The sequence below is a fragment of the Petromyzon marinus genome, chromosome 43 (genome assembly GCF_048934315.1).
Source record: "Petromyzon marinus isolate PM22_M1 ecotype Great Lakes invasive population chromosome 43, UKy_Petmar_22M1.pri1.0, whole genome shotgun sequence".
Taxonomy (NCBI): Eukaryota; Metazoa; Chordata; class Hyperoartia; order Petromyzontiformes; family Petromyzontidae; genus Petromyzon; species Petromyzon marinus.
Window position 1 is genome coordinate 8,354,306 of NC_133709.1, and position 24,621 is coordinate 8,378,926.

At 47.6% G+C, this 24,621-nt stretch overlaps 1 protein-coding gene across 4 annotated transcripts; it reads right to left on the minus strand.

Moving 5' to 3' along the window:
* Positions 1–1,278: 1,278 nt before the first annotated feature.
* Positions 1,279–22,758, minus strand: LOC116951380 (putative ATP-dependent RNA helicase DDX43). 4 transcript variants are annotated; one of them, XM_076073787.1, is made up of 18 exons: positions 22,476–22,757; positions 21,432–21,471; positions 19,428–19,559; positions 18,698–18,753; positions 17,010–18,006; positions 16,806–16,887; positions 15,401–15,557; positions 14,154–14,272; positions 13,113–13,301; positions 12,336–12,477; positions 11,849–11,949; positions 11,300–11,387; positions 9,999–10,126; positions 8,464–8,573; positions 7,533–7,671; positions 5,854–5,941; positions 3,101–3,183; positions 1,279–2,088 (listed from the first exon to the last, which is right to left on the minus strand). In XM_076073787.1, the coding sequence occupies exons 1-18, from the start codon at positions 22,506–22,508 to the stop codon at positions 2,022–2,024; spliced, it is 2,751 nt and encodes a 916-aa protein (XP_075929902.1). In that variant the 5' UTR covers positions 22,509–22,757; the 3' UTR covers positions 1,279–2,021. The 4 variants fall into 4 exon arrangements, 3 of the variants coding, with proteins under 3 accessions (XP_075929902.1, XP_075929900.1, XP_075929901.1); XR_012946756.1 differs by lacking the exon at positions 5,854–5,941 and having other exon boundaries at positions 22,476–22,758; XM_076073785.1 differs by having other exon boundaries at positions 1,279–3,183; positions 22,476–22,758.
* Between the last annotated feature and the right edge of the window lie 1,863 nt (positions 22,759–24,621).

Here is a 24,621-nt window from a genome sequence, read left to right on the forward strand (position 1 = left end):
TGCATGCGGTGGCAAGCCCGGAATGTGACTTTAGTAGTTTGTGGATACCCTTGGGCCGTCCACGTGGAAACGTAGCCGTTTGTGCCTCTAGGTTGCAGTACAGCAAGCAGGCTGCAGAACTAGTGTTTGTGAGTGTAGGCAGTGCATTAAACAAATAATTATAATTGGCAAACCCGCCTGGCTTTAAATATTTCTCGAGTGAGGATTTCCTGGGTCAAAGGATAGCTTAAGACGTGTTGGGAGCGATTAAACGTCATTACAATAAATCGACTGTTATTGCTGGATAAAGGTATTGTCGTAAAACATGGCACTCGCAGAGAATGCATTGCGCCGTAAACGATTAATAAAGCACACGCAGCGTGTATAGCTTGCACCAGGCATCTCGTGGATTGCGGAATGAACGTGCAGGGATGATCGAGAGGTGGCACTGGTTGATGTGGAATGTGTACACATTAGGGCGCAGCTCCAGTAAATTCGAACACCCTGCGTCTTGTGGTGAAACCCCATGTACGCAATTGGAGAACCGCCGGCAGTCTAGTACTCGGATCACCTCGGTCATTGCCATACCCAGTCGTTGGGAGGCACCGCAGTAGTTGAGACGTTCCCTACTTTGCCCAGTATGCAGAAGGCCGCAAGTTCGAGCCCGACCATATTTGGAATTTGCAGGTCTCTCTCCAGGTCCTGCGGCTTTTTGCTTTAACATGTACAAGTCTCGCGTTTTAGAGTACGACTGATAATATATTTCTACGTGGTTGAGCCATCATGTGTAGTACAGGTCGCTTCTGAAAAAGAGCTACATAGCTGTGGGCCTTACCTGGTAAAATTAGTTTATGCCCTCTGGTCTCGTCATTCCACAAACTCGTACTCGCACCAGCACAGCAAATGTCATTGCTCCATATCCAGAGGTCGTTCCCTCGGGAATGTTCCTTCCTTTGGCTACCACTGTGTATCAGTTTCGACCATCAGCACCCATCCCTTGTGTTTTCTCCAACCCCACCCCATTATTGTGACGTTCACCATCTACTGTTTGGTGAAAACCACTCACCTGCATGCTTAACCTTGTGCACTTTTTTAGATGTTCCATTCTATTTCAGAAATCATGTTTCTGATTCATGTCAATATGCAAACTGAAAACATTTTTAATTCCACTTGCAAAAACACTCCCACACCTGCTGTTTTGATGCCGATCTGGCCGAAAATAATTGCCCTGGGTACACACATTCTGGGCTGTGTACACAGGTTACAAGGTGGCAGTGGATATCCACACCAAGCTACAAATCCAAGGACATTGTTTATTTCAGTGAAAATAGGCACTTTACAATTTATAAATCACTTAAACTGAAGCACACAACTTTGCCCATGTCCATCAGGAGCTGTAATATTTAAAAACACTTGGCCATATCAAATTTTACATCACTACACGCTGAAAGTTTCAAGTTGGCCAAACGCTGTGGTCTACAAGTGTTTGTTGCCACAGCCGTTTTGACAAATAAAAACATTTAAATAACACCAACGTGTACATGAACAAAATCCGCAAAAGGACTCAGGATCATGTTGATGTAAAAATGAGCAACAGCACTTATTTCACACCGGTCCGACCTTTTTTTCCCATGTCAAAGGAAAATAAAACTTCCCTCCCAACACTTTAATTAGAACGCCAGCCTTCACACAATCCTTGAAAATCCATTGCAAACGGAGACAATCCAGAACAATTTTCACAAGACTTCCAGCACACTCAAAGGGGGAGAGGGGGGAATGTACCTACAACAAAACACACCGGTCTATAACATGCCAGGGGACTTCCAGATTTTACAAGGCCCACAAAATTCCTGGCAGCCAACTTCAATTGGGAACCCCCGTATGATTACAGTAGTGCAGTACTATCGCCAGAATGCTGGGCTAGCTGTAACATTAACGAAATTCAGCTGCAGACAGAAACCAGGAAAGAAGTCTGAAGTAGAGACATGCTACCGATGTGCTTCCAAGGTCCCAGGGGTGCAATGGACCCCCTCGCGCACCCCCTACGGGAGTCCCTCGAACACGCCGACGACGGCATCGCGGTCTGCATATCTTCCTCGCCCACCAAACCTGCAATTTTTATTTGATGTTACATTAATCACATGTGCAGGGATGTAATGCACATCAGAAACCACATGCAGAAAAGGGATATCTTAAATCAAATTAAAATGGCAGGGGAGAAATTCCTCACAAAAGCGGAGAACAGGCCTAAAAGGCAGTTTAACACCAATATTATTCATAATAAAGGCTTTTGGGTTAGATCGTCTGAAGGCCCCCAAAAAATAAGCAGCCAGAAACAATATCACTAAAGGAATGAGTAAGAGTTAATTGTTTCTTGAACTCACTTTGGAAATCAAAAGTGTTTGGAAAGAATCAGAAAAACAAGTTTTGTGACCTCCAGTGTGGATGGAGGAACCAATTACTAAAGAAGCAGCGCTCATGGTAGTCACAAAAGAAGAGTGATAAGCAAGTGAAGGAGGCGACTGACCACCGGTGAGCAATTCACTGCTGGATGATCAATGGGGCCAAACGCATTGGTCTACAGCAGGGGTGGGGAACCTTTTTTCTGCCAAGGGCCATTTGGAAATTTATAACATCATTCGCGGGCCATACAAAATTATCAACTTAAAAATTAGCCTGTTATATTTGGTCAAACATTTAATTAACTCACCCCTAATGTGATGGCTGGAACAGACCAAACGATTTTGCGGGCCTTATACGACCCGCGGGCCGGACGTTCCCCATCCCTGGTCTACAGCAAGACTTCACTACTACTCGGCACGTAACTCTCAATTACGGTTCATCCATTAAAATGCAACGTTATTCTTACGATACGCGCATCAAATTACATGCGAAACGTGCTAAATATGAACTAAAACGGTGAATTCGGAGAGTAAATTATATCCACGAAAAATCTGAGTAATATCAAAATTGGTCCTGCAGCCACCCGCCCCACCAGCCAGCATGGTGAAAAGCATGAGCAATCAACTCCCACGGGCGACACAGCGAGGAGAGGTCTTCACCCAGCAATCGACTGACAAGAGGACTCTGCATTATTGTAATTATGAGGGCGGCTGTGCACCTGGGTCGGTCGCCACGGAGCTCCTTCTCGCGCTGGTTCTGCTCAAACCGCTCGGCCATCTCCTCTAGCTCCTGCGGCACATCCTGACCGACGCACACATGCGCATAAAGACAAAGATGCCCCACCGTATAGACTTTAACAGACTGTTGGGGCAAGTGATGTTGTTCAAAACAAGTGCCATTCCCTGTTGTTCGGCAGTTTCTTGCCGAGTGGAGAACTGTCCACCCTGCATGGGGACCTGGAGCCAGAACCAGTCTACCCAGACCTGAATACCAGAGGTCGAAGCGGTAACAGTCCAGCTCCCGACAGGAGTGCCTAAATCACCAGTCTCTCCTTCATGCACAATGCCATACACAAAATAAGATTCTATAAAGAAACACACACATTATACACCTCACAATTAACTTGCATCTAAGCTACATTAACTTAACCATTTTAAAACATAACTACAACATTTCATACAAATCAAATGTGAAATTAAATAAATCAATGACAGTATTTTTTGTTTCACTGCACAGTGCCTAATAGATTAATAAAATACATTCACACAAACACAATGGGGGAAACTGTTGTCGAAAGGTGTAGATTCTCCTCTCCCTGGGCGAGGACTCGGACCATTCAGCCTCTATCCACTATGGTCACCACTCATGGGCAGGGCGAGTGAGAGTGAAAAGAGTAACCCAAAAAACCTCTTATGGAGAGTGAAGAGTTTGCGAGTTGTGGACACGACCCACAGACAGTGGGGTAAAGGGACGTTGAGTGGAGTTGCTTTTGAGATGACTTGTTGAAATGCTGTTGAGTTGAGATGTTGAATTGGTGAGTTGAGATGCTGTTGTGGTTGATGTTAGGTTTTTGTTGAGTTGATGTTGACAAGTTGTAGATGCCGAGTTATATTCGTCGCTATTCGCAGGCTGTTGAGTTGTATTCACAAACACGCATACAATCACATTCATTCAATAACTCACACCCGCACACACATGTATGTATACAAGACAGATCTCCCCCCGTATAGCCTGTAACAGACTGTTGGGGCAATTGCTGTCACCTATGAAAGCCAGAATGGCACAAGAGGGGGTGGGAGGCCAGCACCACGGCCAGCTGCCTTTGTCTCCCGAGTGGTGGTGTTTTTACACACCACACCAGGTACTCATTTGAAACCGAGTCGACCTAGGGGAGACCCAGGACCGGTAAAAATAATCGTCACTGATGTTGGCCTTGAGTGGGAATCGAACTTGGGTCACCAAATTCGTAGAGCAGTGCGCTAACCACCATACAACCGCACACATACATACACGGACATGCAAATCCACATGCACACATATACGTGCACCCACGTACCTATAGAAACACACATACCTGTCTGTATGTGTATAGGATCTGCTCATATTTGTAGCAGGCACACAAAGGGACAATTTAATGGGTGACAGCGTGAATCACCAGTCTTTCCTTCAAGGGTTTCTGGGTACACACCTAAAACAATCATGGTGAGACCATTCTGGCCTTCACCGACATAGAATAAGCCCAGGGGTGTTCAGAACTCACAGATAACATCGCCACACACATGACGGATGCGGGTATGAAGTCAATGGGACCACCTCCCACTCCTCTAAGTGGGGGAAATGGGAAGAGGGGTGGAAAGTGATTCGACGAGAGTTGAAAGGGAAAGGCAGAAAAGGGTTAGAGGAAAAGACAGGGCATCAGGCTATTTCCGGGCTACTCTTTACGCATGTGTAGTGACTGGAAATGTCACTGTGGTGCCGGGCCTGCGAGGCCACGGCGGGATGTATACTGTTGTGTGTACACTCCGGACACGGGGTGTAGTAGCAGCCCTCGTGGGGGGCTTTGGCGAGCGCTGGTTAAGCGTGGTGGCACCACGCACAGCGTGCGGTGCGGCTCCCGTTGAGAGAGCGAGAGTGTCAGCCAGCTAGGGTTACGTTGGAGGCATGATACTCTGGCTGACCTGGGCACATGTCACCGGATGATACTGAAGGGGGGCCCACCGGTGGAGGGGACCAATGGGTGGTCACATGGTCCAGGAAGAACTCTCGAGAGCCTTCGGGCAAGGGCGAGAGCTCGAGGTGGGCGGGGCGAGAGGCAGAGCCTGCCCCAGCCCGATATAAAGGGCCCCCCCCCTGTGAGGGGCTTGGGGTTCTTACTGTTGGAGAGGCAGGAGATCCACGTCAAGCTTGAAGAATCCTCCAACCACGCGGTCCGGGACCCAGCTTTTGGTCCGGACTGGGATAGTGGAACCGTGTCTAGTTCCGCCGTAGTGTGGTTAGTTCGGTGGTCACCACCCGAGAGTTTGTTGTGTTAATAGCCTGAAGTATGTTGTGCAAATAGTTTAATAAAACATGTTGCTCCCTAAGACAACGTCTGCGACTCAGTTGGACTCACTACACGTGTTGGTAGATTCAATTAACACCCAAAAAAACCCACCCGTCTGGCACTTCCCGACATATACATTCTGATGTCTGTGTATCTGCGAGGCTATGGGCATGTGAGTATGTATATGTACGTGTCTGTGGATCCATCTCAGTCAGTCAACTCATAACTGGGTCTGTCCTCTGACCTACTGCCAGCAGTGAGCATTCTACATGACACGTAGCCTCCAAAAGTGCATCTTGCCTTACACAAACGCCATGGTGGCGTCACCGCTAACTTAGCGGCCAATAGCAACTGTGGTTGCCATTGTTGTGCACATGCAAATGTATTAACAAGCATCCTCAACCGATCGCGAGTCCTCTTCCCCTCACCTGCCCGGCCTCCTGCATGATGCCAATAAGGTCTGCCGCATGCCTCCAGTCATTTCGGGTCACCAAAGTCACCGACTTGCCCTCCTTGCTGCCCAGCACGGGGAGGGGGGCGGCACACATCCCATCCCACGAATGAGCTTCTTATCAGCAAAAGATTACAACAACATGCCGTTTGCAGTATGTGGCAAGCAGCGCAATCTGCGATCAACCTCCATACTGCAGGTCGCACCACTTATGGCTCTTTCCTCACACTGCTCTCCTCTTTCCCTCCCACTCTCTCTTGTTCCAAGTTCTCATAGGCTCTCAATTCAAGAAACATGTGAAGGCTTCATCTATAAGCACGGATTCATTGTGGGCCACTGGACTTGTGGTCAGAACGTAGAAAAAAAACTGACCGTGTGGGTGTTGGTGTCACACGTGCAGTGGCGTTTCAATGTTGCATTCGTACAAACGCATGGCATCACGCATGTACACACTTGTGTAACATTCGGTTGCATGTGGTTTGTGTAGTACACATACCCTTGTCACGCATGTGTAATGACAGAGTGACCTGTCGGCCTGAAGGGGTAATTACGGTTATGGGAGTATTGCATAATACCTCTATAAGGGTGCGTATCTGGGGTAAAGGTGAAAGGCGGAGTTAGTCCAGAGACTCTGGGAATCTGCTCGATGGTTCTGGAAGGGGGCATGGCCAGAGGAGGGGCATGGCCAGAGGTGGGGCATGGCCAGAGGTGGGGCATGGCCAGAGGCGGGGCATGGCCAGAGGCGGGGCATGGCCGGAGGAGGGGCATGGCCAGAGGAGGGGCATGGCCAGAGGAGGGGCATGGCCAGAGGCGGGGCACAAATAAAGGGGGCTGAACGAGAGGTTCAGGTGCTGTTGCGGGTCCTGGGTCCTGGCTGCGTCACTGCTCGTCGTCATCTCTTCGGCTCCGACCATGTGGCTGATCTTTTGCAAGCCCATCTCCGTCACTGCGCTAGACGGACAGCAAGCGGAGCGTATGCCAGAGATGGGCTATGTGTTAGGATCGCCTACATGTAGCTGCGTTACGTAATGGATCGCCCCGTGTGCTCTTAACAAGAAGCCTTTGGATTTAAAGCTTTCGTGACTGCAGGGATTCATATTCTTGGTTCTTTCGGTAAAGTCACGTAGAAGGGAAACAATAAAATAATAAAAATATAAAACAATACAATTACCACGACGTTTTGACTGCAACACTAGCAATCGAAACGTCGTGAGAATTTTCTTGTTTTATATTTTTATTATTTAATTGTTTCCCTTCTATGTGACTTTACCGAAAGAACCAAGAATAAGAAGCCATCTACTCGACGTGTCTCGGAAGTCGCTCACCACACATGTACCAGCGCACACTGGTATCTCGATGTCATCTGCATGCACGGCGTACCAATGCGAGTACACGGTGTGCGCCAATGTCAGGTGTACATGCACCATGTGTCAATGGCATCTGTACACAGTGTACCAGTAAGGTGTGTGCTCTACGAGTGAAACATTCGAATACACATTTTGTACCACCGTGACCGGTGTGTAAGCCAAAGGTGTACCAGGGCGACACGTGCATCAGCCTCAAGTGTGTGTGTAGTGTGTGTACCGAAGTGACGTGCTGCACACGGTGTATAGCAGTGATATTGTGTGTGCGTGTGTACACAATGCATGCTCCCACCCGGCACGGCCCGTGCGGCCGATGCGATGCACGTACTCCTCCATGTGGCGTGGACAGTCATAGTTCAAAACATGTGTGATGTCGGTCACGTCCAGCCCGCGCGAGGCCACGTCCGTGGCTATAAGGATCCGCACGCAGCCTGCATACACGCATCCGTACACCACCACTGCTCCATGAACACCACACAACACCACGCACCACCATACACCACAGACATCACACAATAGGAAATGCCCACACCATGGTCACATCGTGGTCACGGCACACAATGGAAAATGCACACCGCAACAACTACACCACATCAGGTATTAAAAAAAACCTCATTATGCATTGTTTTAGAGACTTGTGGGTAAAAGTAAATGTAAGTCAAAATGCATTCTGTCTCTCCATATAAATAATATGTGCATCAGCATATTGGCTTTCCTGGCAAATGTTATCCAGCAATGTGAACACAAGAACCATCTGGACCAGTTCTACCTTCCGGGTCTCGTGAAGCTTGCTTAACAAATGCTGCTGGGATTGCGAGATGTGACCGATACCTGTGGTGTGAAGCCAACGCATTACGGATGACATCACAGCGCGGACCGCACACCGCTCGCCGAGAACCACTCCCACCAATTAACTGGTGTGCGTGGAGTTTCACAGGCTCTGGTTGCCTCCACAGGCAGCAAAGTGGACATTTCCACAGGGTTGTGACACAAATCAATATAGCTTGGATCTATGTATCGTCTGAACGTGAGTGCATCAAGACACTGCACAACAAAGTTGGGCGTGCATCACCAACGTGCGCCGTCTGCCAAGAAGCGGACAAAAAACGCCGAGCTTGTAGAGCGAGACCATTGCGATGTAGTAGGGGGGGTGGGGGGGGGATTTGGAGGCTGGAAGGAGAGGGGAGGGGAAGGTGGACACAGGGATGGGAGCAAATGCTCACCGCTGCGGAATTCACTTAGCGCCTGCTCTCGGTCGAACTGCTCGCGGTCGCCATGGAGACTCTGGACATCGAGGCCCATAAGGCAACACTTCGTGGAGAGGTGATCGGCCCTGCACTCATGGGTGTGCGCGTGTTGTGCAGACAAAGATCCCCCTATATCCATAGACTGCTGGGGAAAGTCATGTTAGCGAGCACCTATGAAGGCCAATATGGCACACGAGGGGGTGTGTGTACGCGTGTGCGTATATGCACATGCGTACTTCCACACATGCGTACGCACACATGAACATCAACTGCTGCTATTCGCTACTAAGTGACAAAGACATCATTATGGATTGTGCCAAGATAGGTGGTCTGTCGCAGGTCACAGGCAGACCCCCAGGTGTTGTGGGTTGAGAAGACACCTACACACACACTTATGTATAGACACGCACGCAAACACAAATATAGAATCACAATCCGAATTTAGACTGGAAGAATCCGATGAGCTATGAAGCTCTTTTTCACAGATCTCCAGTAGGGGCAGGTCAGCATAGGACTTGTTGTGCAAAGTGCTATTACAAAGCACCTATAAATAAATGGCACAACACACAAGGGCATGGGGGTGTGGCCAACACCACTCCTGGCTGCCTGTCTCAGTGCTGAATCACTGTGGGGTGAATCGACCACATGTCGAGTGCTTTCCCATTATTCCGAGCAGCTCAAAACCGCCTTCGATACAACGATGCGCTTTAGACCCGTCACATGCACCAAGACTCCGCAAGCCTCATTAGCCTCCGCTGCCACGACACGCTCGCCCTAGCGACTGCTGCCATCGGATGTGTTGCCATGGCATTGGTTCCCATGGCAGCCGTCTCCTTCTCCCCCAAATTGCCCGCCCCACCGAGCAAAAATTGGTTCAAAGCCAAAGACGCAATCCAAGGAGGGGGAGCAGAGCGAAGGCGCAAAGCCAACGCTTTGCGCACACGCATGACCAGACAGAACATGGAGATAGCACCCAGAATTACAGTGGAAACGCACGACACGCCACATCCTAAACAAGATGCATTCAGGAATATTTGTTTTATACATGTATAAAATGGCATGCTGCTATGGTGTCACAGTTGGCACACCAGAATTAAAATCGAAATGTCACTCGTTTGATATCCCGGTGTGGCAGTTGAAATGAGCGGGTTTTTAAAATCCCCCCCCCCACCTCTGTCTGCGAGTGATTTTGATCGTCAGCCTCAACACCACCGACTACATATGCCAATGATGTACTGATAGGCAAAGATTTGTACTCATTATCAGCCATTATCAATCCACTGGTGGATGACGGCCTCCCCATGCCATCGCCATTCAAGAGTCGCTTAGACAGCACCGCAGGCAGCACAGAAAATACAAGAGCAGCACGCACTAAATATTGCACCAAAATACAGCACCGAAGCATTAGGCACAGCATCACATGACACCAGCACACACCACATGTCTGTATCATTACACACAGTACCACCGGTGACGGCACCGCCTCTCGACAGATGCCATCGTGTCCTCACATGGCCTTTCGCCCCGTGAAGACGATGACCTTGTCACTGGGCTGCATGCTGGCAAAGAATTTGAAAAGGAAGTCCTGTTTGTCTTCGGGGTTCAGGACCACCACCTCCTGGTGCACCGAATGGACGGCCTGCAGCACAAGTGATGCGCACATGCGTGTGTATGTACGCATGATGAACTTTTGTACCGTACGTAGTCAGTTTTTCAGTTTTCTTTTTTTCAGCTTATTTATTTTGGTATAGCCCTGTGAGCCATTCGGCTCTTGAATCGGGTGCAACCACAACAAAACAAAAAAACGAACAAGAAAAACATCTTAAAGTGACTATGTGACTGTGCAAACAGAAAATCCATGAAAGAAAACAGCAAAAATATTCCTGAAAACCGTGCTAATCGGAGGTGTGGGGGGGAAGGACAAACTGAACACAAAAAGTTTCTAAAGAAATACGTTTTCAATCTAGATTTCAAAGTGCATAGCTCCAGTGGCTTCCTAATATAGGACGAGCATTCCAGACGGCCGCAGAAGCGCACATGAAAGCGCACGATGCAGTGACCGTCTTTGCTCGATGGTTAGTTAAAAGCCGATGCAAGGATGACCGGAGTTTGCGTGATGGTTTATGCTCCTTGACGACATCAGCAAGGTATTGTGGTTTATTTGTAGACACACAAGCAGGTGGCTGGCAGTAAGTGCACCGCCCCCCCCCCGCACAGCTCGGTTGAAAACCCATCAGCATGCAGCGGAGGGGGGGGGGGAAGCCTGCGCAGTGCACCAACACAGACAGGCAGCGTGAGCCCCAGTGTTCCGAAGCTTCAAATGTGGTGCGCATTGCATGTGGAGAACCGTGCATCTCAGCACAGGTGAATTCAGTGGGATTTAACGACCACAATTGTCATTCGTTTACCCATCATTCACAGCCCCTTGTACAATCCACTGCTGGATGTATAACTCCGTATGCTGTGTTGATCATGGGTGTTGTTTAGACTATACTTCACCACACTGGGTCAAGTAAAGTCAACTTTGTGTAACCAGGTGAGAACGCAAGAGACAAGGATAGTCTAATTTTAAAGAGTCACCCGAGTCAATGTGGGGGGTTGGCGAAGAGGGGAGGGTGGCCCATGACCATTTCAGATATCACTCACCACAGATGTGTCGTGAATGGAAATCGAACTCACACTTCAGGGGGTTTCGCAGGCACAGTGCACGAAAAATGGCACACTGATCAGAAGCCGGAACACTGAAGTTATCATACAGTACCACATCTCCGTATTCCCGCGTTGCAAGACGGGAGAAGCGATCGCCACTCACCGCCAGATTCAAGGAGCCGACATAGACGAGCACCGGGTCCTTGAGGTAGGAGCGCGCAAGACGCCTCACTCCGGGCGGCCACGTCGCGCTGTGCAGATTTGCATGTGCAGACAAACGGATGCGTGCATGCGAGTAAGCCGTTTCGTTCAAAGCCACTGCGTAGAATTTCGCGGCTGCGCTGCATCGCTCTCCGATGCGTTTTAGATTTGCGCCGTGTTATTCAGCACGATGTGCAACTTTCTGCTCCACATAAAAAGAAGCCTCTTCAGTTTCTGAACTTACCGAAGAAGCTCCTAGCAAGTGCTCCGAAACAGACATCACACGGCACAACCCAAAAGCACACTCTCGAATTATAGTCGTGTCTACTATCGAGCTTTTTTTGTATCTATTGCATTCCATGATTAAATGTACGTGGATAAGAAACAGTCACAAATAACAGGTGTTGTAGGGAGCAGGGCTCCATGGCGGACGGCAGAAGGTTGCGCATGGGGAAACGCCCGCCGAAGGGGGAGAACGTTAAGATGGCGGCGGAGGTGGCAGCCAGATCACCTAGTCATGGTAGTTTGCCTGTCTGGCCGCACGTCCAGAAGGATTTTCATTATCTGCGGCTCAAAGCCCAGATCCAGCATGCGGTCAGCTTCGTCCAGCACCTGGGGGCACGGCAGGGATAACGACGACGACGAAGAAACCATGAAATGAGCATCAACAATCATGCACAGCGTTAATTCTTGTCAAGTAAATGAGTGTGGTCACATCTGGAGTGATTATCCTAGTTCCTACCCCGACTTCTGCCTGAACGACAACACAGTGATAATAATCATGGTAAGGCTTTGTGTTTCTGCACCACTGCGAACAGTTCCAAATATTATGATTATTTTCTTTATTCAACCTCTCATGTAATAAGGAACCTGGTTGTACTATCCAGCAGCCAACGTGATGTCAGGCTGCACATCATGAGGATTAGGGGGAGCACGAGGAAGATTGGCGCTCATTATTTCACCTACTGGTGACGGTGCCGGGAATCGGCAGCTCTCACCAGATAAGTGATGCCGCGCATGCTGATGTGCCCGTTCATCATGAGGTCGTTGAGCCGTCCAGGTGTCGCGATGACAATGTCCACACCCCTGGTGGCGATGTCGATCTGCTCCCTGCGGTTGCCCCCGCCGTAGATGCACACGCTGCGGGTGCACGACCACACAAAATGCATGGCAGCGTTTTATGCCAAGTTCACCCGTCAGAGGCCCAGCTCATATCTCAGAAACCCATCACCGGTGATGTGCATGCGTAATAATCGCAAGGTACATGTACAAACTCTTTTGTCAACTCACTGCTGGTTGAGAGCCTCCGTACATGTCAGTCTGACCATACATCAATATTTTGGTCAGTGAGAGTCGAAGGTGTGCGGGGGAGGGGAATAGGAAGGTGTTGGCCAGGACAGTTTAAAATATCACTAGCCACTGATGTTTGCCATGGTCAGGAATCAATCTCAGATACCCCAGTCACTATCATGGAAGTGAAACATCAGGACCACCCAACGCTTGTTTGAGCAGGAAGGACCAAACCGACGTTTAAGCGTTGATGTGATCAGTAACGACCGATGACGTGAGCACTTAATTCGACGATTATTATCGATGCGATCGGTGGAGATTTACAATGTGCGTGACCGATCCGACGTTTCATTGTTGCTGCGATCCAAGTGATTTATTGTTGAGGCGAGCGTTTTGATCGCCGACGCGACCAGCGGCGACTGAACGTGGATGCAGTCCGCGCAATTGATGTCGTGGGTGTTTGGCCGCACGTGGGAGGCTCTCGCCTGGTAATTCCCTGGTACGAGTATTTGCTGCACTCCGATTTGATCTGCAGGGCGAGCTCGCGTGTCGGCGTCAAGATCAGCATTCCCGGGCCCTCCCGCTGCTCCCGGGGTCTTCCACCGCAACACAGGAAGTACGAGGTAGTTGGGGGGAGGCACATGGGAACACTCAGCAGGTGCAGGAGGTGGCCCCTAAGGCCCATGACCAAGGGGCCGGAAATGCCAAGAAACCACCAGTGATTAAAAATGAGTTATCAAGTCTACTGAATTGATGGTCTTAACCGGATTATCAAAGTCTGCACAATGAAACAAATCGTATTAAAATTTAATTTGGGTTTTCATCAAATATCCCTTGTTTCAGTAACAGCATTTTTTGGTTGGATTGATATGCAAATAAAAGGTATGCCACTATGCGGACAGATGGCTTTTAAGTGACCATTTTCACCATTAATTATCCAACACAAGATAATTATCTAACACAAGATGGTATGCACTCCGGAGGGGTCTGAATGAAAACCTCTTCATCTTGTGACATGAACACGATAACACAATTGTAATTTAAATTTTCAAAATATACAATTTAAAATATAATTGAATGGACTCTTTTCAACCCATTGATCAAGGCCACTTCACACCTCATATGCCATACTTCACTACGCTGGTCAGTACACATTTGAGAACGGTAGGCCCAAGGACTGATTGAGATATCACTAACCAGTCAAGTTATCCATAGCTGGGCATAAAAATTCTAGTTACCAGGTTCCAAGTGCAGCGTGCTAACCACTGCGCCACTGCTCCAGCCATTTACGAAGCGTATGTGACCACAACTCAAACTGCTGTGCAAAACATAAAATCACAAGCAGCAGCAGCAGCGGGGAAACAATCCGCGTCGGAATGAGGTGCCTTTTGGAACCATATGCTTAGCATCAAGGGGGCACACAGGAACCATTTTAGAAGCAGATAGGACTCATTGGCTGCAGAGTGAGGTGTGTGGAGATACTGAGGGACTCGCAGAGTGAAACAAGAAGAGACTCGGGGACTCACATTGGCTGCAGGGTAAGGTGAATGAACCCTGGAAAGAGGAAGGCGAGTGTTTTCCCTGTGCCTGTCTGAGCAATGCCCACGAGGTCCCAGCCCAGCAGAACCACGGGCCACGCCTGGCTCTATAAGGCAACAACGCAACAGCACAATAAACAATGTCTACTCAACACGAATTGTCATATAATTATATACGTTAAAACGAATTCCAGCCGTTTATCAACCCACTGCAATATGATGGCCTCCTCATGCCACGATCATCATGAAATGTTTGACCAAACTTCACCACTCTAGTTAGGCGTGGATGTATGCACGTGCAGTACAACGTGCAGTACAATGGATTTTGTGTACCTGCTGACCACATAGCCCCGCAGCCTTTAACAACCAATATGCATGGTAGTTATTCATCCAAGCACTAAGCTGAAGCCTACTTAGCTTCTGAAATCTGACATGATAGGGTGCACTCCAAGTGATTTAGTTATAGGCTGTCAGTCCCAGGCACTGAAATAAAATCCTTGAACCTGGACTTCAACAGGGAGTCAACAGCACAGATGGCTGGGGGAAGCAAATTCCAGACAATGGAGACAGTGAGGTTGGTCACTCATTTTCTGAGCAAAGATTGACTGGGGGCTTCAACACCAAACCATGGTTGCTGGAGCAGAGTCCATAAAAAGCAGCAGAGGGGAGAGGTAGGAGAGTGTATGGAGGAGAGTGAGATGAGAGGGGAGAGGTAGGCAGGGAACGAGTACATGGATGATATTTAAGATAGTGTGTCATCTTGAATTTGATCCAGGATTAGATTTGGGACCAGTGAAAGGATCAAAGTATTCGGGTGATGGTGATGAGCGAGGAGTCTGACATTCTGGATCATCCAGAGCTTGATGAGGGATTTAATGAGATCGTAGAGGAGACCATGAGAATTGCGGAGTTGAGACATAACGCAGGTACGGGCGAGGGTCCTCGGCAGTAGCCCTGCTAAGGAAATGGCCAATGTGAGAGATGCTGTGCAGATGGAGGCAGGGGATCCAGCAGAGTAAAATTCTTCTATTATAAAAGCCCAGTATTCTGTTTATCCGTCAACTAAATTAGAAGAGCCTTTCAGAAGGGATGATAAAAAAAAGTTATAGAAAGTGGACCCTCCCCAGATGTGGGGGTAAAAAGTTAATCTAACAGGTTTCCAAAAATTGTCGGACCCCCCCCCCCAAATTTTTTTTACTCAGGGCCCCACCGCCGATGCTCCGTGACGCGCCAACCTGTATGGGTGAAGGCGTGGTAAATCCTGCGCGACAGATGTTGTCCAAGATGTCGGGGAAGTGCTCAAAGGCGTCCGCAAACGTGCGCACAGGGTTGGGTATGCTGCGACCCCCCTCCTCGCACATGTCCACCACCGAAATGTTATTGTTGCTCTTCCTAGTGGCGAGTAGAGGCCGGAAAAAAACAGAATACAAATGTTGTTGCCTAATCTTCACCATTGTTTTGCTATGCAGACAGGCCATCATCTGAAACGTCGCCTACTAGATATTTTCCCTTTTAAGGCTAGTGTTCGTGACAATCTTGAGTTAATGTGTGCTTATGCACCACTGCCAACACAGCATCACCGAATAATTTAACATTGCAGATATGGGCAGTTTATAAATTTAATTTAAATGTAATTTAATTGCATTCGTAGCTTGTAATTGGAAACTGAATTACACACTTCAAAGTAATTGGTAAATTGTATCTAAATTACACAAGACGGGGTTCATTGGTAATTTGTATGCGATTAAATATTTTCCAGCAATTAGAATGTATTTTGCCCATCTATACACAGCGTAATGAAACACCGGACCACACACCCACGTGCTTGACGCCACTACCACATTGCGTTCACCAAACCGGGACAACCTCTTCCTAGATGAGGCAACCCCAACTCGGCCAAGCCATTCTCTCTAAAACATATCAACACCATCTAAACTAGGCCCACCACACAGAAAGCCAGTCTGTCGCCTCCAGATTAGACAATCTATATATACACACACAACGTTGACATCTACCTAATGTTGTCCTCTAGACCAGGCCATACTTCTGTAGACCATTGCACCCAAGCGCAGAACACCAGTGTCTAAACCAGCGTTCTTTCTTCTTGGTTCTTTCGGTAAAGTCACGTAAAATGGAAATAAAATACAAATAAAACATAAAATAAAATTATCACGACGTTTCGGCCACAGCACAAGTAGCCTTCTTCAGGTGAAGAAACAGGTCTTTCCAGAAGACAGAGCTTGAGTGAACACTGTGAAGCATGGACCGCGTTGTTTTAAGCTGTGCGGGCAAAGTTAACATATGAATTAGCATGTTACCCAGCCCCACCTCCAGAGCGGAGGAGGGTGGCGCAAGACCCGCGGGCTATGTGCAGCCCCGAGGGCAGTCCCCAGTGAAGCCCCCGACAAAACACAAATGTGAAAACACCCCATCGTCCTGTCAAACCCAATAGTTTCAAATGTGGGGCAGCCTTCCCAACTATGTCATAAGGTGAAAGTGGCCCTCTGAAAATTAGTGACCAACACTGGTCTAAACCAAGCCATCCTCGTCGAGACCAAGCCATCTCCCTTCAGATCAGACCACCCCTATCGTCTCCCTTGGGACTAAGCCACCCTTCTCTCGGCATCACATGGCACAAACCTCCACTCGACCACCTCCTCAGGGCTCATTCTGGTCACGCTCGGCGACTCAAAGTAGAAATTCTTCTTGATGGGAGGACAGTCTGTGGATAGGGAGGGGAGGGATTTCAGGGTGTGGACATGCAGATGGCTGGACTCGCCGACCCCTAGAGGTCTTGGATGGTCCGTGTTCGTGTGCGTGCGTGCATGTTGTCTGTGCGCGCACCATTCCACTTGAGTGCCACAAAGTCGGCCTGGCGTTCGTTGATGCTCGTCCAGTCAATGCACTTCCTCGGGGGATTTTCGGTGTCTTCAGAGGCAGCGGCTGCACCACTCGACCTCGTCCCGCCACCACCAGTACCACCAAAGCTACCACCTCCACCACGAAAGCTACCACCTCCACCACGAAAGCTACCACCTCCACCACCAAAGCTACCACCTCCACCACCAAAGCTACCACCTCCACCACCAAAGCTACCACCTCCACCACCAAAGCTACCACCTCCACCACCAAAGCTACCACCTCCACCACCAAAGCTACCACCTCCACCACCAAAGCTACCACCTCCACCACCAAAGCTACCACCTCCACCACCAAAGCTACCACCTCCACCACCAAAGCTACCACCTCCACCACCAAAGCGACCACCTCCACCACCAAAGCTACCACCTCCACCACCAAAGCTACCACCACCAAAGCTACCACCTCCACCACCTCGACCAAAGCTACCACCTCGGCCACTAATGCCACCACCTCCACCAAAGCTACCACCTCCACCACCAAACCTACCACGACCACCTCCTCCAGACTCACCATGACTATCAACAAACCCTCCACCACCACCACCACCACCACACCCACGACCACCACCAAACCCACCACTGCCACCTCCAACCTCATTTTTACCACCTCCAAACCCACCACTACAAGCACCTCCACTCACACCACCACTATTATCACAATCTTCAGTCCCACCAGTACCTTCCCTAGCACCACCACTCGATACCGTTCTACCATCATCTCTAGTCCCACCGCCCCAACTTAATGCTAGGTCGCCCCTGCCCTCCATACCCCCCCTAACCGGTCCCCACCTCCCCTGGCTGCCTTGGTGACTCTTCTCTGCCCCACTCCCCGTGATATTGCGGATCAGGTTGCGGGCAATGCGCCGCGCGCCTGCGCTGCCCACCAGCTGCACGGTGCCCTCATCCCCATTTCTCAGCAGCTGCGGGTGGACGGGGAGTGGGTGAGTGAAGGTAAAAAACACAATGGCTTCAATGCAATACGATTTTTTTTTATATATATGCATTGAACAGAAATAGTGGGCATATTATTTATCACCCCAGTAATTCTGATCCCTCCATTGGCTCCGGATCCAAACCCCAGATCAATTTGGGTGCCAGTGTGACACAGTGGTAACATTTGTTTGCACTTCACAGCAAGAAGTCATTCGGTTCAATTCCTGAATTGGGCACCTTTTTGTGTAGTTTGTATGTTCTCTCCCTGTTTTGAATGAGTTTTCTTTGGGTTCTTCAGTTTCCTCCAAAGCTAATGTTGTCTGGCACTCCCTTCCCCCTTCACATTTGTGCTGTCAACTCCGTCCAAGTCCAGGCTCAAAATCTTCCTCGTGACCACTCCCTCTGACTGTGTCTCTCTACATAAACTAAATATTCCATGGTTTCTTTCCAGCATCTTAATATCCTGTCGCATTTAAACGCAATATAAATCAACATTGTATTGCCAGGCAGCAATAGTGGTTAAGTAGGATTTTTTTAATACAATAATTTGGGCTGGGTTTTTGGTCCAGTGCTAAAAATGTACATTCGTACTAAAATGGAATCAGTCAACAGGAAGCACAGATGTGGGCTGGAGCAGATCGGCCCCCTTGTTGGAACGAACACAGGAACATCCCCAACCTTAATCCGCGCTCCGCTCAGCTTCTCCAGCTCCTGGATTTTGCTGCCACCTCTTCCTGCAGGGCACAGAAAAAAAACTCGTAAACCAGTCAAATCCCCCTGCCATTTCAATTTCCATTTGCCGACCCGAGTGGAAATTTCACTACATGTTTAATAAACACTTTTTTGTCAATCCACTTTTTGGATAAGGGCCTTCCAGCACTGTGGGACATTGGGGCTTATATATTTCAAAACGCGGGTAAGTGCAGATTGGTGACAGTGGGGGGCATAGACATTGGGAGCATATATGTACAACAATGGAATTTGCTGCTCTTCCCCTGCTAACGTAGCCCCAGCAGAAACCTATAAAAACCATGGCTGGTGATTGCTTATCTACCATGACCCAATGAGATTCTCTTTTGTCAACCAATTATGACTAATTTAGGTAAACAATTTGTCCATCCTTTCCTGGTGTCGAACATACCCAGACGCTGACTTTCACATCCGTGCTAGGATGGTGTTGACGGTGCAATTATTTTTTACGTGCAAACCACTGACCTGTTCCATAAATAGGCCATATTATTCTAAAACTATAATTCCCTTTAAAATGACACGCCCATATACTAAAGTAGGAAATGTTCAACAGTCCGGTTGTCTAATTTGTGCAAGTGGCCTGCCACGAACTGGCTTACGGATTCCTCAAGCTCTCAGGCCACATCAAGTAAACATGGGGAGGTAGTGGAGACCGTACCGATGACCCGCCCAACATCGCTGACATCAATGGAGAAGCTGAAGCAGCCACCGTCATCATCGCCATCATCTTCGACGTCACTTTTGTCGATTGAATGCGGGCACTCTGACACATACCTCTCGTGCCCATGGACTACACACACACACAAAAACAAACATTCCACATATAGCCTTTAACATACTGTTGGGGTAAGTGCAGTTAAGCAAGCACAGTACATGAGGGTGGGTGGCCAACACCACGCTCAGGCAACATAGGCGAGGCCGAGGACCGATTCAGATAATCATCACCAGTGCTAACCTTGAGTTGGAATCACAGTCAAATATCCCCCATATTGTTGTAAAGACTGTGGAGGCAAGCGTTTTTAGCGAGCATCTATGAGAGATGATAAGTAATATGAGGTTATGAGACCATCACCACACCTGACCACCTTTGTCTCCCCAGCACTCATGTTTACACATGCCACTCGGTACTTGTTTAAGGCCGAGTTGACCGAGGGGAGGCCCTGGACCGATTCAAATATTTGACAATGTTAGCCATGAGTGGGAAGTTAACTCATATTACCGCATTCACAGCGCAGTGCACTAACTCCAACATTGCCGCTCGGCACAAAACATTAAAATAAATAACATTTTTACATTTCATATGAATAAACGCCTCCCCGAGCCGTTTATCATGGTGTCGCAATACAACAATCAATCTAGCTCCTGCACAAGAGCTGATGTACCGTAATGGCTTCATCACTGCAATGGCCATCCTCAGGCATGTTCCCTCCTTTGGCTGCCACTCCGTCATTAGTCTCAACCCCTAGCGATCACCATCCTGTCCAGCGATCTTTCCTGCCAAAGCCCACTTACATTTGGTTACGGTTAATATGCATATTTGACTTGTGTATATTCCCAAATCCATGAGTTCCTCTCTCCATCTCTGAACCTACTGTGCATTGATAAGGGCGTTTTCATGGAGCGCATATTACCTGCCAAGGCATGGATAAGAAATATTTACATTGACAGAGATATTAGCCAGGCGGTGGTGGTCACGCACGTTTTTAATCTAGCAATGGAGGAGAGCGTTGGTGGATCACACAAATATTGTGAAACGCCCTTCCCATGAGCATCGAGGTGCCATATCCTAGCTCGCCAGAAGGCAATACAGCAAACTGTGGATTCCATCTGTTCCATCAGTATGGGATAAGTCCATTTACACACGTGGGATTTCTCTGGGTGCTCCGGTTTCAAACCCACATGTAAGAATTCATTAATCGGCCGATAACACCTTAATGTATAAAGGACAGGAGAGCTTGGGCAATTGTTGGTTCGGACTCTCTGCGTGGCTGCTGCATTCCCCTTAATCGACGATTCCTCCTCAGGCCTCGTCGTTCTCTTTCTTGTCTTATTTTATATTTATAGAGCGCCTTCTCTCAAGGCAGTTAACATAGTCTAAAAAAAGGGAAACAAAATAGGATGATTTGAATTACATGAGCACGCAAGCATTGAGGAATAAGTGACCGCGATATACGAAGGGGTTGGGGAGGAACGGGAAGGAGTGCAGGGGCGAGGAGAGGGACTGGGAAATAGGCAAGCTTTTTTATGTATTGTTCTTTTATTTAACAAGAACCCGGTAAAAGGTGCAAACCCATAACAAGGGAGGGGGGGGGTACAGAAATTTTGCCGACCTAAGCCCGAACTCAGTGCTTCTGTGTTCTGGGTGGGTGGGGGGGTAAGCTTTAAGAGAGGAACAGAAGGTTAAGGAGGGAGACTACTTAATAATGTACAGCGGAAGTTTATTCCAGTGGAGAGGTGCAAGGAGGAAGAAGGACCGTAAACAGGATTGGGGGCACATGGAGGGACAGAGAGAGATGGCTGCGGGTGAAGAGAACGAGAGAGGGAGATTAGAGACGCGAGTGAGTGAGCGAATCCCGTGAGTTCGCGTTACATGTTGAAATTAATATCCGAAAAGTGTACAAAGAAAGCGTAGGTATATGCATGCACGGAATGACCAACATACCATACGTATACGGAGGGCCCTTCTTGTCAGCAGCTGCTGCCTGTAAAAGGGAAGCGTTTTAAAGGCAGTCACTGTAACGACACCAGGCTGACACATTGTCCCCTCTTCAAGCTTTTAATATCACGGGAGACGCATAATTATCCTTCGATGTATTAATTACACGCCATCCTTACGATCACGACACACGCATACGATCTTGCGTACGACAATCTATTTACGATGGGCCGTGGACCATATCATTTGAATATTTCTTGCGGAGGCGGCTACGGGAAGGATAAATTGTGCCCGCTTATTGTTGTTCTCTACAACGACGCTTCACAAATGGCTTTAAGTACTAATTACGGATTGCTATTTTCAACCTTTTTGTGGCTACACCCCTCCCCCATTGCCTGAACCAACATGGTTCTGATAAATGAATGCACGAATAATTAACATCAAATTGGTTAAATCTTGACTTAAAAAGCTTTCGTGACTGCAGAAATTCATATTGTTTGGGTCTTTCGGTAAAGTCACGTTCAAAGATAACAAAAAATAACAAAAACTACGACGTTTCGATCGCAACAGGCGTTCGTACGTGACTTTACCGAAAGACCCAAATAAAATAAAATATGTTCCAAATCGTCTATTTTGTGGGGTACCCTAACAAACGAGTAACTTGTATGATAATTTAAAAAATATATTAAAGGACTCACTCGCATGCGTGATGTCATTTTGTTCGGGCTCGCTGGCTATTCTTGGAAACCCCAAATTGTTTACGATAAATGAGTCTAGCAAAGTGTATTTTATATCTATTCTAGGTTACCATACGCATTCAAATGCTACCCGTAGTAAATTTTACATCGGCAGATGCGCACGATTACTGAGAAATGAATCGCGCAACGATAGAATTCCACAACATTGGCCCGCGATAAAAGGCCAACCGATTGACAACATTTAAACCAAATAAACTCCCCCCTCTGACGCTACTACTTTAGATAACCGGAGGTGGACGAAGAAAAACTTTAAAATAGTCAACAACAACAACAAACCGCACGACAGCCTCACCCCTCCAGGTTCGTCGCATTCCCAATCCGACATCACTCGAATCGGGTCCCGAGAGCGTCGGCGCAGTCGAAAACCGAACCAAGCATAAATCGCGAAGGTTACACCAACTTTCGTAATTTCGTCACTAAATTTTTAACTTTATATCCGGCACTGTATGTATTTATTTATTTCCCCCCCGCGTGGCTGATGGCGGGAAACCGACCACGCGCACGAACGGAATTCGAGCGCGCGCACTGGGGGGGGGGGAGAGGGGGGACGAGCCCGTAGAAAATACGTCACGTCGATTAGTAACAGATAAAGAGCGTGACGTCATTTTATTAAGTGGGGGAGAGATGACGTCATGTCGAAGTTACACACGTTATTCCACCCCAACCCCATTCCCCCATCCCCCCCCCAAATTCGCCAGGAATCTGCGCGGTGATTCCAGTACAATGTACGCAATGCATTCTGCTGCAGAGCATACGGAGGTGGTTTCATACCTGACAAACCCTTATCAGTGCCCTACTTTATTGCAGACCAATTAAGGACCTTATGGCTCTAGAATTTGATGTTACATGTTATTTATGTAGTTTATTGTAAAAATTCGGTCACAGCCCCTATGATCACTGTTACGTTGCAATTATGGATTTATTTTTTGGGTGATTTCGAAAACGTTTTTTGGTTTGGACATGCTTGTTTTGTTGTAGTACGGAGTTAGACTGATGGCCTTAATCTAAGTTGTCTTGTGGTTGTTGTTGTTTGACTTGCATCCCACTGCGATTTTTTGCACACAGCGTTGGTGTACGGTGCTTTTTCAGGAATATTTTGCTGATTTTTTCATGGATTTTCTGTTTGCACAGTCACATAGTCACTTTAAGATGTTTTTCTTGTTCGTGTTTTTGTTTTTTTGTTTGTTGCGGTTGCACCCGATTCAAGAGCCGAATGGCTCACAGGGCTACACCAAAATAAATAAACTGAAATTGAAAACTGAAAAAAACTTATTGGTCACCCCCGTGCCGCTTATAAATCTCAACGTTCATCCTACAAAGTCCCATCACATTGGAGAAACGCAAACAAATAATCAAAACACGTTTATTTAGCCCGCATGGACCTGAAAACTCAATTTCCCTGTCTTCTTGGTTCTTTCGGTAAAGTCACGTAGAATGGGGATAAAATAATAAAAAGAAAAAGATAAATTCTCACGACGTTTCGGAGGGAACACGAGCTTCCGTCTTCAGGTGGGACAGTCACAGCAACATCGCTAATCAAGTGGGGAGGCTCTGAGAGCCTCGAGCTTAAATACAGGTTAAAGGGGGGGAGGTGGGAAGGGCCAAGTGGGGGAGATTGATGGGGTGTGGGGCTAAGTTAATCATTCTTTTGTTCTGTTGATGGTGCGGTACGTCCGGTGGACCACTGCACGGGTGCAGTGGGAAAATTAAGTTAATCATTCTTTTGTTATGTTGATGGTGCGTAAGGTACGTCCGGTGGGCCACTCCACGGGGGCAGTGGGAAAATTTTTTGAGTTATACAATGCGTTACTGTGCACTACCCTATACTTTAGACTACAAAAATATTAGACTTGTAATATTACACTTTGTCTTATTCTGTCAACCCTAATGTATGACACACTGCTGTATATTCACTATATTCCACCTTTGAATTATACAACGCGTTACTGTGCACTACCCTATACTTTAGACTACAAAAATATTAGACTTGTAATATTACACTTTGTCTTATTCTGTCAACCCTAATGTATGACACACTGCTGTATATTCACTATATTCCACCTTTGAATTATACAGTGCGTTACTGTGCACTACCCTATACTTTAGACTACAAAAATATTAGACTTGTAATATTACACTGTCTTATTCTGTCAACCTTAATGTATGACACACTGCTGTATATTCATTATGCAATTACGATACTATATATTGCCTTATGAATTATGTTAAACATTATGATGCTGTACTAGTTTATTATTATACGACATGTTATAAACCATACCATTGACTGTTGTGTGAAAGATATCAAGAGGCAGTGCTAGCGAATGGACTGCGGTCTGAAGGTCACCGTAAAATACAATCAATTAAGAACTGAAATGGTCTATAACATCTTTCCAATGGTTACTAAGCCAGAATCCATCTTCTCGGTTGAAATTGTC